This window comes from Panthera uncia, chromosome A2, assembly GCF_023721935.1.
Source record: "Panthera uncia isolate 11264 chromosome A2, Puncia_PCG_1.0, whole genome shotgun sequence".
Classification (NCBI taxonomy): Eukaryota; Metazoa; Chordata; class Mammalia; order Carnivora; family Felidae; genus Panthera; species Panthera uncia.
In genome coordinates, this window is record NC_064816.1 from 120,544,468 (window position 1) to 120,559,981 (window position 15,514).

At 40.0% G+C, this 15,514-nt stretch overlaps 1 protein-coding gene across 1 annotated transcript in view; it reads right to left on the reverse strand.

Moving 5' to 3' along the window:
* Positions 1–9,583: 9,583 nt before the first annotated feature.
* DPY19L1 (dpy-19 like C-mannosyltransferase 1) overlaps positions 9,584–15,514 on the reverse strand; it is a 96,721-nt gene continuing 90,790 nt past the window's right edge. The window contains exon 23 of the mRNA XM_049642289.1: positions 9,584–12,420. Coding sequence (XP_049498246.1) covers positions 12,264–12,420 — 157 coding nt within the window. The 3' untranslated portion in view covers positions 9,584–12,263. The remainder of the gene's footprint in view (positions 12,421–15,514) is intronic.

Below are 15,514 nucleotides of genomic sequence, written 5' to 3' on the forward strand. Positions count from 1 at the left end.
AAGTTCGAAAGTTCTGCCTCACAACATTGGGCCGATCGTTAGCAGTTGTGTGTTGTACGTTAAAAATTTTGTTAGAAGGGCAGAGCTCGTGTTAAATGTTCATACCACAGGGCCAAGGAAGGAGGCTCAGCTGGTGAAAAAGTTCCTGGGGTAGAAATGGGGCCACGATGATTAGCACCGCTGTCACCCCTAACCTCAGGGGAAGCCCACAATGTGCCACATCTTTTGTTAACAGTGTTTCGGGGGGCTTTAAAGCACTTTTCAGGAGGAGGGGGAGAGATGAGCGATAGGGAAGAAGATGCTGGTGTGGTGGAAAGGCCAACATGATCAAACAATGCGTGTGACAGGATTCGTAGACTGAGTTTATTCTCTTCGTTTTTTTTTTTTTTTTAATGTCTATTTATTTTTGAGAGAGAGAGAGAGAGAGCACATGCCAGGGAGGGGAGGGGCAGAGAGAGGGAGACAGGAGATCTGAAGAGGGCTCCAAACTGACAGCAGTGAGCCCGATGTGGGGCTTGAACTCAGGAACTGTGAGATCATGACCTGAGCCGAAATCAGACGCTTAACGGACTGAGCCAGTCAGGCGTCCCGAGGCTGAGTTTATTCTTGCAGCGAATGAAAGATTGAGCACAGAGAGCTGGCAGTAACCTGCTCAAAAAATAAGATCTCATTTAAACCTCACACCCAGGCTATGAAGAATCATTATTCCTATTTTACAGACGGGAAACCAGAATTGGACAGGTATACTGGGTTGCCTAAGCTCACTCAGCCTTTTCTGGAGACTGGCAGAACCAGGCTGCATAACTTGCTCTGACCCACTCCGGCTCATGTGCTCCTGACCAGTCTGCTTTTGATAAAACTTGCACACCCCTGAACTTAATTCTGGATCCCTTGATGGTAGGGCAGTGTGACGTATTTATTTTGTAGTGCTGTCCCACTGCCTGAAATCCAGCAGGTGGGTACTCAATATGTATAGGCTAAATTGCAACACCCAACCCCCCCGCCCCAAAATTAAATCCTACAAATTATCGTGGAGAATATTTTCCATAGAGCTCAGAAGTTAATTAATTTGCCTGAGATTACATAGCTGGAATGTGATCCAGGTGTGCCTCAATAAAACATTTACTGAGGACCCTCAGCCAACTTCCTAGTGGCCCTGTCAGGGCATTGCAAATCTCCACAGCCCACACACCTGTTCAAGCCAAGGTGAAAGGTCCCCGAGGAGGAGCAGAGGAATGTCACTGACTCTCCATGGGCAGAGAATGTCCTGCCAATTCTTTTCCACCGAGGGTAGGATCCCAGAGTCAGGGCGGAACAGCAGGCAATGGGAGGCTGGGTGAAGGAAGAAATCAATAAAGGAGTCAATCATTCATCCAAAAAAAAAAAAAAAAAAAAAAGGCTTTGCACACAGACTGTGAATGATAAAGCTTCCCAGCTTCAGGAAATTGATTCTGGCAAAAAATCTTTGTTCAGCTCGATTCTCTTTGTTCCCATAGGGATCTCTTGGTGATAACAAAAGCTCTGCGTGTCTGGAGGAAACAGGAAACAACAATAATTGTTTTGTTTGCACAAATGCAAAGTGGATGTCTAGTCATCTGGAACCAGAAATAAATTTGATTTGAGTATCAAAAATAAGAAGGAAAGAGCACCAAGAAGACACTTACCTAGAAACCCCAATGTGCCCTTCTACGTGCCAGCACGCCCAGGAGGTGCAGGGCTCTGGCTCTCCTGCGAGCAAATGTGCTGCCTTCTGCCTGGGTGTGTGTGGGGTTGATGATGTCACAGCATTTCAGCCTCCTCACCTGCTGCCATCATGGGTAGCAGGTGAAGGAGGCAACGGGCATCTATCATATACTCTGACTACAAAACTTTTACATGCAGTACCTCATGCATCTTCTAACAGCCATATGAGACTGGCATGATTTCCTATCCCCGTTTTACTCAAGGGGAAATTACGCTTTCCAGAGTATAACTGACTTGCGCTGGCTCATAGAGCTTAAGTGTCAGTGCCTGGATTCCAACCCAGCTTCAATGTATTCCTGAGCCCATGTTCTTCCCACCTTACCGAGGTGACCACAGTGCCTTGGACCCAGACAGCTGCTTTCTAATTTCAGTTCCCCTCCTGAGTACTGGTGTGAACTAAACAAATCACTTCCCCACTCAGGGCCTCAGTTTCATCATTTGCAAAAAGATGTTGACTTCAAACTTGCCAGTCAACACTTCCTTCTAACAGTCTGTGGTTTTATTATCCTAAGTGGTCACTGCTGACTTTTTGAATGAGACACCTGTTTCCTTCATCCCTCTAGTCCCTTCATATTGAACTGAGAGGGTCCATCGTGCACCAAACCCCAAGGGAAAGCCTACTTACAAGTTGTGATTGCCGGAGAAATTGAGGATTTCTTCCCAACTTCCTGCCACACCTACTGGAGATTGTTCTTTTCGTGTGTATTAGCATCTGACAGTGTCTACTTGTTATTTTCAATATTGAATACTCCTAAAATGTTTAAAGCATAAGTAACTATAATAAAGTTACATCCACATACCCACTACCCAATTTCAGAGAACATAACCTTCAACTTCAAAGACCCCACTGAACTCCTCCTCCATCCCATCTTTTGAGAAATGACCACTCGTCTAATTTTGTATTTATTATTCATTTGATTTTCCTTGTATTTTGCTGCTTCAGGCCCTTAAAAATATAGTTTAATTTTACATGTTATTGAACCTCTGCAAATAAACTCACATCGCATGCATTCTTCTGCAAATTGGATTTTTTTGGCGTAATAATATTTCCCTGGGAGTCATCCACATTGTTGCATATTTACGTATTCGGTAAGACCCTACTGGATGACTATTCCTAAATGTCTTTATCTAGTCTACTATTTATTCCAGATGCATGTTCAAGTGACGTCCTGGTTTGGGGCTATTATGAACACTTGGCAGTGACCTTCCTAGACAAGTCTCCTGATGCATGTGTACAGGAATTTGTCTGGGGTATATGTCTAAAGAATAGAGAAGCTGGGTCATAGTACGTACATTCTCAAATTTATCAGGTTATGCCATTTATTTCCAAAATGGCAACCTTCCACCAGGAATTAAGGAAACTTTGTGTTTTTCCTCCTGTTTCCCAGTACGTACTTTTTTTTTTAACCAATGTTGTGTGACAAATGTCATCATTATGGCTTCATTTTGCATTTCCCTGATTATGAATAGTTTCTTTAAAATTATGGCCCATTTCCATTTCTTTTTCTGTGAAATGTCATGTCTTTGGCCACTTTTTCTAATGAGCTCTTTGTTTCTTACCACTCGTCTGAGTTCTTTATTCTGGATACTAATCTTTCTTCTGAATACTAATCAAGTGCCTTCTACATATCATGGCTAGGTTCACTTTCCTCATTATATCTTTTAGTAAACAGAAGTTGTTAGCCCTAGTGAATTGATTGATCCTTTCTTATACAGGTTTTTGTTTCCTTTTGTTTTGGAAGTCCTTTGAGGAATTCCTCCTTCAGGGCATGAAGATATTAGCCTATACTGTCTTCTAGTATACCCTATACTTCCAGCATACTCTCCTACTTGGGTCTTTCACCTATTTGGAATGTTATTTTTATGTATGATGTGAGGTAGGGAAACAATTCATTAATTTCCTTGTAGATAACAATTATCAGCCTCACTTATTAAATACGTGCACCTTTGTTCTTGAGCTATCCTCGTCTCTTTTTATGAGTTAATTTGTATATCCTTGTGCCAATGCTTCTACAGCTGCCGTGATAAATCTTGTTATCTGGCAGGGGAAAAAAATGCCCCTCTCTCACGTCCTTCTTCAGACTTGTCTGGACTATTCATCCAGAAGAATTTTATATTCAGATTGTCAAGCTCTATAAAGAGCCCTATTGGTATGCTGATTAAACTATGGGCCAATTTGAGGAGAATTGATATTTTTACATCTTATGTTCCACTTATTCTTGGGTTCTTGTTTGCATCTTTGTTCATGCATGTAATAGACCTGCAATTTTCTTTTATTGCATTAACCCCACTCTGCTCTTGGTATTCCTGTTTACAGTCACCTAAAAAAATGGAATTCTCTAATTTTCTATTCTCTGGATGTTTGTGTAAGATTGGAATCATCAGTATCTTGAGTGTTTAGTAGAACAAACTTGTAAAACTCTCTAGGTTATGCTGTTTTCTTTGAGGGGAGATGTTTCTTCAAATTATTAATTCAAATTCTTTGCTGGAAATAAGATTGTTCCCAGTTTCTATTTCTTCTTGGATCAGTTCTATTAAGTTGTAGTTTCCTAGGAATTTAACCATTTATCTAAGTGTTCACATTTACTGACAAATTTGTTCATATCTTCCTGTTATCTGTTTACTCTTCACAGCTTCAGTAATTTGCCATTCCTAATTTTTTTATGCCTTCCCTATTTGGTCTTGATTCTGAATGATGTCAAATAACCAACTTTGGCTTTGTTGGTCTCTTTTATATTTCATCAAGTTTTGCTTGTTATTTCCTTTCATGGGCAGAGGAAAGGGTGTGCTCCTGTTTTTGCCTGTATTTATTACATAGATATTTGAATTCATTTTTAATGTGTGCATTTTAGACCTAAAAGGAAAAAAAAATCCCATACCTCTAGACCTGCTTTAATTACACTCTACAAGCTGTTTGTGGTATATAATTGCTCTATTTTTTTCCTCAAATTTTTACAGATTCTTCAATTCATGAATAACTTAAAATTTATTTTGTATTAATTTAAACAAAATTTTTTTTAATGTTTATTTATTTTTGAGAGAGACAGAGACGGAATGTGAGTGGGTTAGGGGCAGAGAGAGAGAGGGAGACACAGAATCCGAAGCAGGCTCCAGGCTCTGAGCTGTCAGCACAGAGCCCGACGCGGGGCTCGAACTCACGAGCCGTGAGATCATGGCCTGAGCCAAAGTCGGTCGCTCGACTGAGCCACCCGGGCACCCCTGTATTAATTTTTAATGTAAGGGTTTTTCAATAACTTTTTTGCAAAGTGCTATTTAGTTCTACATATAATCATTTTTTTCGACAAGTATTAAGTACTCATACATGCCAGGTATTGTTCTAGGTGCTTGGGTTCCCTCAGTGAACAAAATCGACCGAAAATTCATGGCTTTCTGGAACTCATGCTCTGTTGTCAATTGTTGGCAATGTCTCAATGCTTAAATAAAATGTGTATTCTTCATTTGTTCGGTGCAGCTGTTTTATAATATGACCGTTAGATCAACACTGCTTTTCCTATTAGTCAAATTATGTATATCTTTACTTTTTTTTTTGCCTGCTTATATATCAATTTTTAAATGTTTATTTATTTGAGAGAGAGAGAGAGAGAGAGAGGCAGAGAGAGCAGGAGAGAGAGAAGCCCAAGCAGGCTCTGCACTGTCACTGCAGAGCCTGAAGTCAGGCTTGATCCCATGAAGTATGAGATCGTGACCTGAGCTGAAATCAGGAGTCAGATGCTTAACTTACCAAGCCACCCAGGCGCCCCTATAGCATTTCTAAGAGAGGCATGTTAGAATTTCCAGGTGTATTTGTGAATTCATCTATTTTTCTTGTTTTTAATTACCACCATAGTAGGCCTATCCTTTTAGAAGACAAGAAAACTGATTTTCAAAATAAGAAACATGTCTTATCTCATGAAGTTTGTAAAGATGGAGCCAGGATTCTAATTTAGCTGTCTCAGTTAGGACAATATTGTATTACTGTCATTTGTCTTGTCTAATATCCTCATCCAGCAGCAACATATCAATCTCTCCCCATTTTTAGAAATTTCCTCTGCCATACTTTAACTAAATTCTTAATCAGAGTTCTCTGCTTCCCGGCCAGCAGTGAATATGCCCAGGACCAGCCATTATAGTATCTTAAGCCACACAACCTAAACCAGGCCAATAAGAGGCTTCTCTCTGGAGACAGACATATCTGTCTTTGCCATATTGCTATCGAATAGTTACTCAGTTACTAGCCGCGTCTGAGTGTATCAAGGTACCTAGTGAGAATATGTCTTGTGGTTAATTTTTGTTTTGCTGTTTGTCAAGGACATTCTTCTCCTATATATGATATTAATCTCATCTGAAGATGTTCTGAATGTCCTTATTTTTCATCTCCACAGCTATAGTACATACTCTTCCGTTTCTTACGGTTCAAAAAATAACTTTTAGTGCCATATGGAATTTGCTGCATTGTTGGACAAAGCACGATTTAAAAAATCATTAAGCTTTTCTACATGCCAGGAACTGTATTAGGAGGCACTGCAGATTCCGAATGGAGTAAGACAGAAGTCCAGTCTATAGGGCCACGGTGTAGTAGAGAAAGTCATGTTAAATATGTGGAATAAACACACTGAGTTACAGGAGCACGGGCAGTGGGGGCAGTTCACTCAGCAGCAGGCCCTCAGGGAAGGCTTCGCAGAGGAGGGGACACGTGAGTTGCATCTTTCAGTTAAACTGATCAAGAAAGTACAGTCCAGGGAAAGAGAAGAAAGCATGATTCTCCACACTAATATTACACTGTCAGTGATTCGGAAAGGAATTTCTTTTCACTTATTTTCTTGCTCTTCTATTCTCATTTCTCACTGACACTCTAATCCGGGTTTATGAATATGTGGCACATAGGCTGCCCCACTCCCACCTACCCCATGGCAGCTATCTCTACCTGAACACAGAATCTTTTCCTTATGGAGTCGACTCAACACGATTAATAAAGTAGAAGTAGGCCCTCATCATTAATAAAAGAGAGTGGATATGAGAGAAACTTGCTGACCGTTTCTAATTTCGTGGAGTGGAGGAGACACGGAAAGGGTGGATCCGGAGGTGAGGCAAGGAGGCCAGGTTCTAAAATGTCACTTGGGCATTTTTTAAAGTTCCAAATCGTAGGCCACACCGTAGACTGATCAAATCCCAAACTCTGGGGGTGGGAGAAAGGATTCAGTAGTTCTGAAGCTCCCCAAGTAATTTCCAATGTGCACACAAGTTTGGGAATGACTGCCATAAGGGGGCTTTGTTAGAAAAAGTCTAATTCGGATTTAAAGTCAGATCTAAAGGGTTGAAGAATGACCAAACTGCACTTCCTAGGGAGGATGTTTTAGGGCAAGAGGGAGGCCTCAGAATCTGGCCTTGTCAAGGAGCAGATACCAAGAGTGAAGACCCGAGGGGCGTGGCCAGTGTGCAGGGCATCGTCACCCAGGACAGAGCCAGAGATGTGAACTGTGCCCACAAAACTGAGCTGAAGGGCTGGACTTCAGGCACCTTTTCTTTTTTTAAATCCCTTTTAATGGCCTAATGCCAAATCTACTTAAAAATGGCCATCTCTTGTTTTCATTTCTTTCTAGAAATGGCTGAGTACTAAAGCTTTAGGGCAATCAGCATAACAACTGAATGAGCTTAATTTCGCTACATTGAACTTTCTTTCAAGGTATTAAATTTGCATACAGAAAAAGCCCAGGTACTTAAAAATCAATGCAATGATATTATGTTGAATTAAAAAGTACATGCCTGCGTAAACATAATACTTGGTAGCACTACCATTTATTTGAAAGTCATTTTGACAACACATTGCTTAAAGTAATTAAAATTTTGAGCTAGAGATAATTGAGCACAGAGAATGCTCCTTTGAAAGCAGACCCAATATCAATTCCATCCTAATCTCTTTGCAAAAAAAAAAAAAAAAAAAGAAAAGAAAGAAAAGAAAAGAAAGAAAAATCTACCTTTTAATTACACTACAATGACTCAAAATCTAACAGGAAAAAGTCTTCAACTTGAACATTCGCTCAGAATTTTAAAATCTCTCTCATGAGAGGAAAGGTAAAAGGAAAGAGCTTTCAAGACCTTTCTATACCTTAATGTCCTTTTCGACTCCAAATGTAGAACTGTATTTGTACTGATATAGTACTGTGAAATAAAGACCAATTCAAGAATGTAATGAAGTTTAAAAGCAGCTTCTCTTTTTCTGCATAGGGAACAATTTTACTGATTTCAATTAGAAGCTTCTAGTTGGGGGGAAGGAGAAAGGGAAAGCAGAAGAGAGAAACAGGTGATCCGTGACTCAAAGCTAGTTCTTAACTGCTCTCTAATAGAGGGAGAAGAGTGAAGATTTCTGGGGCCAAAGGTAATAAAGTGAAAAATGAAGTTTTAAAATCCACACACATCACTGAATTTATCCATTTTCTTCTAGACAAAGTAATTTTACAAAAAGAAGTTCGATTTTAAAGGATTTCACTTTTTCCATCTCTGAACTGAAAAGAAACAGTTTATGGCTTCAAAATATTTAAACGATCATAAGCCACCTGCTCAGCAAACACAATGTGTATTGAGGTTCTGGTTAAAAACTACCTTATCTGTTCTTTGCTCCTTGCAAGTTCTGTTGAAAGCAATGCCCCCTAAAAGACAAAGAAGAGGCTCTACACAATTCAGTTTCCAATATAGGGACCCTCTAGCCTGTCGGGGTGGGATAAATGCTGTCAAGAACGGAGCGCCCTCTAGAGGCCAGTCATCCAAATAGTCTTTTGCAATCCATTAGAGCAGCAGTTCTCAAGTACGGTCCTTGGACCAACAGCATCAGCATTACTTGAGAAATGGTTAGAAATATAAATTCTGGGGACTCACCTGTTTAATCCCCCTTGAGTTATAAAGAACAGAAATTCATTTCTCATAGTTCTAGAGGCTGAAAGTCCAAGATCAAGGCTCCAGCTAATCCAGTGTCTGATGAGAGCCCATTTCCTGGTTCACAGATGGCACCTTGTAGCTATACCCTCACAACGTGAAAAGGTCCAAGGGAGCTTTCTTGGAATTCTTTTACAGTGGCACTAATCCCATTCATGAGGACTCCACCCTCATGATCTCATCACCTCCCAAGTGTCCCACCTCCTAATGCCATCACCTCGGGTGTCAGGATTTCAACATATGAGTTTTGGGGGGGACACAAACATTCAGACCGTACAACCACCTCAGGTCCTCAGGTCAACTGAATCAGAAACCTCTGAGGCAGGGTGCAGCAATCGTTTTAACCAACCCTCCAGGTGATTCTGATGCCCACTCCATTTGAGAACGCCGCATTCCAGTGAACACTCCCCCAAGATGTCAAAGAATGAAGGTGTTGCTTTGTAAAGAAGTTAATTGTACGGGCATGAACTAAACTGTCTTTCCTCCAGCCAACTAAATAAATAAATAAACAGACAAAGCTGATGCTTGTATCAAGCAAGAACATGGAGCTATAGTTTAGGAAATATCATGAGACCAAACTATTGTTTAATGCATGAGAAAATGCTTTCAGCAGCTCTAAAGTTATCCCCAAACGATCGTTTTAAAGAATTATTGTGTCCCTTCATGTAAATGATAAAGTAATGTGAACCTGTAACAGCATAAATAGAAGAAGAGTATGGGTAACCCCAGTTATATAACACTGGGGTCCGTGAAGCTGCTTACTCCTCTTTGTTGGTGGCTTCACGGACCCCAGTGTTATGTCCCTTCCTCATTATTCAGGACTGCAGTCTCCTACAAACGAGTTCATGGTTATCTGACTATAGAGAATGAGGCTGAACATGTCAACAATCAAGGCAGAGATGAAAATAATAATTAAAAAAACCCACCTTCTATACTTTTCATGATCTTTTTTATTTAACATACATAGTACATGTAAAACAACTGGCATAAAATTCATAAAAATACAATGCTTCTATGCAATATCACTTTATTCCTGATACATCCTTTCATGTTCTCCTTAGTATCATTGTTCTAGTTTAATACAATCCTTCTTCTGCTAAGCAGTTTTAGAGGCTTATCTCACAGAAATCCTGCCCCAACTTTGTTTGTTTCTTTTTTGTCACGGCAACAGCTATTTTTATCGCCTCTCTGCCCATCCTTACCTTCCTCACACTAAAGCAAAAATATTTTTAATGCTAAAAATGAGTAAAATACTGAGCTTTAATACTGTTTTGTCATGTATATCGAAACTACTACTATTCTACTTTGCCATAAAAGATATTTATAATCTACAGCACCGGCTGCTACCAGATGTGACCAAGGCTGAGTGTGCAGGGCAGCCCAAGGCCTCTGTTCGAAACTCACGGGCTTAAAATATAATCATAGCTTGCTGGTGGAGTCACGTTAATAAATGCCATTACAAAAGGATTCTTTGGGGGTGGGGAAGAAAAAAAAACTAACTTGACCACTTTTAACTTTTCCCAGCATACGAAACAATCAAAACACTACTTTCATGTTTTTCCTGTACAGAATCTCCAATCATTACACGGGAACTTATTGGGAAGGGAATTATCGGAGGGTGGGGAGGATAAAGAATGGCTTTGAAAGTACAATTTTTAAAAACCTGTAACCGCTGGAGGTACAAAACAGCCATATTTGGTGCAGAACAGTCACAGAGCGGAGCACGCTTCCCTCCACCCTCCCACCGCGACCCTCAGCCACCTCGGCCTCAGGTGCCCTCTTGCCATTTTTCTGGATTGCTGCATCATTGCTCAAATTCTACTCCCAGTCCACAACTCCCCAGCTGCTTCCCTATTTTCTGAAACTGGCAAAAAGCCCAAGAAATAAAAGTCACCCAGCAAGCGAGGAGGAGGGGGCGGGCACCTGAAGACACTGGCACAGAAGCTCCGGCCGGAAGGAGGCTCCCCGGGAAGGCGGGCTCTGGGGCAGGCCGGGGGCTGCACGCTCGCCAGCCCAGGCTGTCCTTGCAGCTGTCTGCTCTAAGCAAGCTAGTGCTTCCCCCAGACCAGGCTCGTCCTTGGGCTCTGGTGAGAAGGCAGAAAGGGAACAGCTCTTCAGTGGCTCCCAGCAGTGGGCACCGGAAGCCATCCCTGAGGACTCAGGTCTCAAGGACAGTCCACAGTGAGGTTAATCTGCCTGCGGTTAATAAAGAGAACACTGTATAATTAAATGTGTAGTCCGTCAGAGTCATGGTTTGCTTAGAATTTAAAATCTTAAAACCATTTCTCAGAACTATGAGGATTCGCTGTTTTGAAGAATCTCATTTCACACAAATTAACTTCTAAGAAACAAAAATTCATAGTAGGAATTCAGAGCAGGTTGGGGACCCTTTCAAAATAAAAATAAATAGGAAGGGAAAAAAAAATAAAGAGCAAGGCTGAATATATTCATTCCTTTGTACTGAAATGATAGTTTTGGGGATCAAAATTATAACATAAGGCTTAAGGCTTTGTCTTACTAAAGACAGGCAATTTAAACAGTAAAATATAAAAACTCCATTCACTTCTCGTTATTCATTTACTTTTCCGACAGAAAAATTAGTCACGTTTTATTGTATCTTAATAGTAAAAGAAAAACTACACATACTACATCTACTATTCCACTGTAAACTATGCCTACTCAAATGCACTACATTTGAGTCATTCAAAATAGTGGTTCTTAAAACTACAATTAAACATGAAAAATTCTGTCAATGGTTTAAAGGTATTAAAGTATAAACATCTGAATAATACTAAAAATGAGAAACATACACAACTGCCATTAAATTTTTTTAACCAAGAATAAGTACTTTCTAAGCAACTAAATGAGTAAATAACACTTATTTGACAAAGAATGCTGGGAGAGAAAGCGGGAGAGAAGGAGAGAGAGCAGACACGCTGTCACATGGTTGGTGGTTAGAAGAATTTGGTCCTGACCACTAGGTCCAAGAATCTGGATTAGTAATGGGCAGAAAATGCTTCATTAACAAGAGCAACAAGACACAGCAGAACGTGAAGAAGTGAAATCAACAGATAATTCCACATAGCAAATACCCATGTCTGCCCCATCTGCTCTCACGGAAGCTGATGACAGGGGCCGACACGACTGAGGAGCTTATGACAATCACTGAAATGTCCAAAAGACGAGAGCAAGAGGCAGAAAAAGAAGCAAGGGGCATCAATAGTCCATAAACTAAAATCAGCCCCTACATAGTTCAGAGCTCACGATACTTTCATATCATCCTTGCCATGAGCCATCATGTTTTTTACACAAGTAGCTTTGCTCGCTCACTTTAGAACAAATATTTAAGTCAGGTACAAACATATACTCATTTGCATAGCAAATTTTAAGGGGTGCATTGAAACAGTAACCAACTGATTAAGGTGTTAAGTATCTTTACAATCAGAACGACATTCAAATTGACCACACGAAATGTTTTCTATTTGAAAACAGTTACCTATAAAAGTTTTTGGGATCTGAATTAAAAACAAGGCATGAATTATTAGCAAAACATTAAAACCATTACTGATGTACTTCTCTGTAGGCAGCAGTCACTCTTCTATAACTTCTAAGACCTTGTAAACACTGTTCTGGAATACAGTGGTGAAGTGTGGCTTGGAATCCTTCACCAGGAGGTTACATAAGGGAGGTTTCCCAGCATTAGCAGGGTCTTCCACATCCCAAATTTCAGGCATACTGCACCCAGGCCTAGAAAAATTAACGTACAGATTAAAAATCAAAGTACATGATACACGGCAGATGAAGCAGAGCACACTTTTTCTATTCCTGCCCTCGTTTCATTTTTTCTATGTAAATTCACTTAGTTTAAAAAATCCTGTTATAGTTATCTATATTTATTTAAGCTGCCATAAATTCTCTTTAGAACAAGGTGAACGCAGCAAGTGGACTATAAAGAAGGAAACAGATGTACAAAATACATGAATGCAGGTGGTGGGGTAAGACAGATCTTGCTTCAATTCTGCAACAGTTGGCTTAGCAAGGATGTGGTGTTGGAGAGCTCACAGTCTCTCTCCAGATTTGTCAAATGGGGAATAACCATGATGTGGGTATGGGTTATGAGGACTCAGAGAGAAAGACTGTACCTAGTTAGCACCGTGCCCAGAACACAGACAGAGGTAATATGTTATATTGACTTAAAAATTATAATTGGCAGATATGCTTAGTTCACATTTTTGCAACTTCCCACTATTGTCTCCTAGAATGAGTCAACTTAAAGAAAACCCAGTGGTGTTCAGTTCAAGTCTTTAGCTAAATGCACAATTAAATTTTATTTTTTTCACAATTAAATTTTATTTTTTTATTTTTTATTTTTTTTTAATTTTTTTTTTCAACGTTTTTTATTTATTTTTGGGACAGAGAGAGACAGAGCATGAACAGGGGAGGGGCAGAGAGAGAGGGAGACAAAGAATCGGAAACAGGCTCCAGGCTCCGAGCCATCAGCCCAGAGCCATCAGCCCAGAGCCTGATGCGGGGCTCAAACTCACGGACCGCGAGATCGTGACCTGGCTGAAGTCGGACGCTTAACCGACTGCGCCACCCAGGCGCCCCTCACAATTAAATTTTAAAAGCAATATAGTTTATGAAGAACAGAAGTGAAATTGATATTATGTGGTATCAGTCCCAATAACTTCTGCAGATGGCTTTAACATTTATTTTAAATCTAAAGCAGTGTTATAGATATAACTGCTGGCTTTCACTAGGGTTCACAGATTTCTTTTTTCTTTTTGGCTTTTGTTACATTGAGGATTTTTATGTTATTATATTCCAAAATGTCAGTGTTTTCTTTAGGACTTATGATTTCTATGTCTTGTTTAAGGAATCCTTCCCTATAACATATCATGAGAGTATGCATTGTGTTCTTCTGTGAAAGTTTTAGAGTCTGCTTTTCACAGCTAGACTTATAACTCATCTGGAATTAATCTTTCTGTATGGTGTGAGGCAGAGATTTAATTTTAATTTTTTCCATATAGATAGCCCAGCAACTCTAGGGACATTCTTATTTAAAGCAATTTTTTTTTAATGTTTATTGATTTTTGAGAGAGTGAGCAAGAGAGGGCAGGGAGAGAGGGAGACAGAGAATCTGAAGAAGGCTCTGAGCCATCAGTACAAAGCCCGATGAGGGGCTCGAACCCACAAACCATAAGATCATGACCTGAGCCAAAGTCTACACTCAACCGACTGAGCCACCCAGGTGTCCCATATGATTTATTATTTGTCAAATCCACCCTTACCCCTATTGATCAGTACCTGGCATACTACTTTCAAATCTATATTACCTGTTTTATAATCACCAATGTAATAATGGATTCAGGCAAGAGTCAAAACTGGATGCAAGAACTATCTGGTGAAAGGTTGTTGAGAAAGAGGATAAACAAATGGCCTCTAAGTATCTTTACAGATTTCCTATTAATTCTATAGGAGATGTGCCTCCTTAATATAGAGAGATCAGGTGATCAAACTTAGCATGACCAATGATAGAACAAAGTGATCTCTACTTCCTGATGTGACACAATACAAAGTATACAACCCCTCTGATGTCATAATCTTGCCACAATTTGCCAAACTGAATCTAATCACAAGGAAGGAATTAGACAAATCCAGACATGGGACCTTTCCTCTAAGACAACTGGCTTGGACTCTGGGAAAATATCAACAAAAACAAAAAAGGGCAAAAGGGAGTTCACAATCTCCTATGTGCTATTTGAGAAATTAAAACAAACAAACAAAAACAGAAAAATACACAATACAGAATAATTATAGAGAACTGACAACAGCTTATGTTTTGTCATAGTTGCTTCACTTTAAGAGAAAGAAACATTTCCAACATGTCTTTTTAATCCCCAAGTGCAGCCCCGCTTCCCTACCTCTACTATGGGGCAAGAAGCACATGCCTTTTTCTTCTCAACAACATCTTTAATTTGAAACTGACTAATCATCCAAAAAGTGTCAAAATATAGGCCTATCAAAAATAAAAAAATGAAAGTCACTGTCACTTCCAAAGCCATTTCTCAGAGGTGACCTGTGTAAACAATCCAGCATACATTCTGCTACACCCATTTAAAATTTTTTAAGTGCATTTATTTATTTTTGAGAGAGAGAGACAGACAGGGAGAGAGAGACAGAGAGAGTGAGTGGGGCAGGGGCAGGGAGAGAGAGGGAGAGAGAATCCCAAGCAGGTTCCATACTATCAGCACAGAGCCTGATGTGGGGCTTGAACTCATGAACCGCAAGATCATGACCTGAGCTGAAACCAGGAATTGGACGCTTAACCGACTGAGCCACCCAGGCAACCCTCAGCTAGACCTTTTTAATCCAACTTCAGACACACACATACAAATATAGGAATGGACAGATTTATGTATACAGATGCTCCTGGGCTGCTTTTACAAACAAGAGATTATTCTGGAACTCCTCACTTAACAATAAAATGTGGCCATTTTCCTACCTCAGTACCTAAAGACCTACTTCATTCTTTTTAATAGTTGCTAGTACACCTATTAATTAGCCACTCTTTTATGGGTAGATATTTTGTTTCTCATTTTGCCATTATAAAATGACATTGATATAAACATTCTTGTGCCTATATCTTTCTGCAAGCTAAATTAAAAATTATTTTTAATGTTTATTTATTTTTGAGAGAGAGAAGACAGAGTGCAAGCAGGGGAAGAGTAGAGAGAGAGGGAGACACAGAATCTGAAGCAGGCTCCAGGATCTGAGCTGTGAGCACAGAGCCCGATGCGGGGCTCAAACCCACAAACCGTGAGATCATGACCTTAGCCAA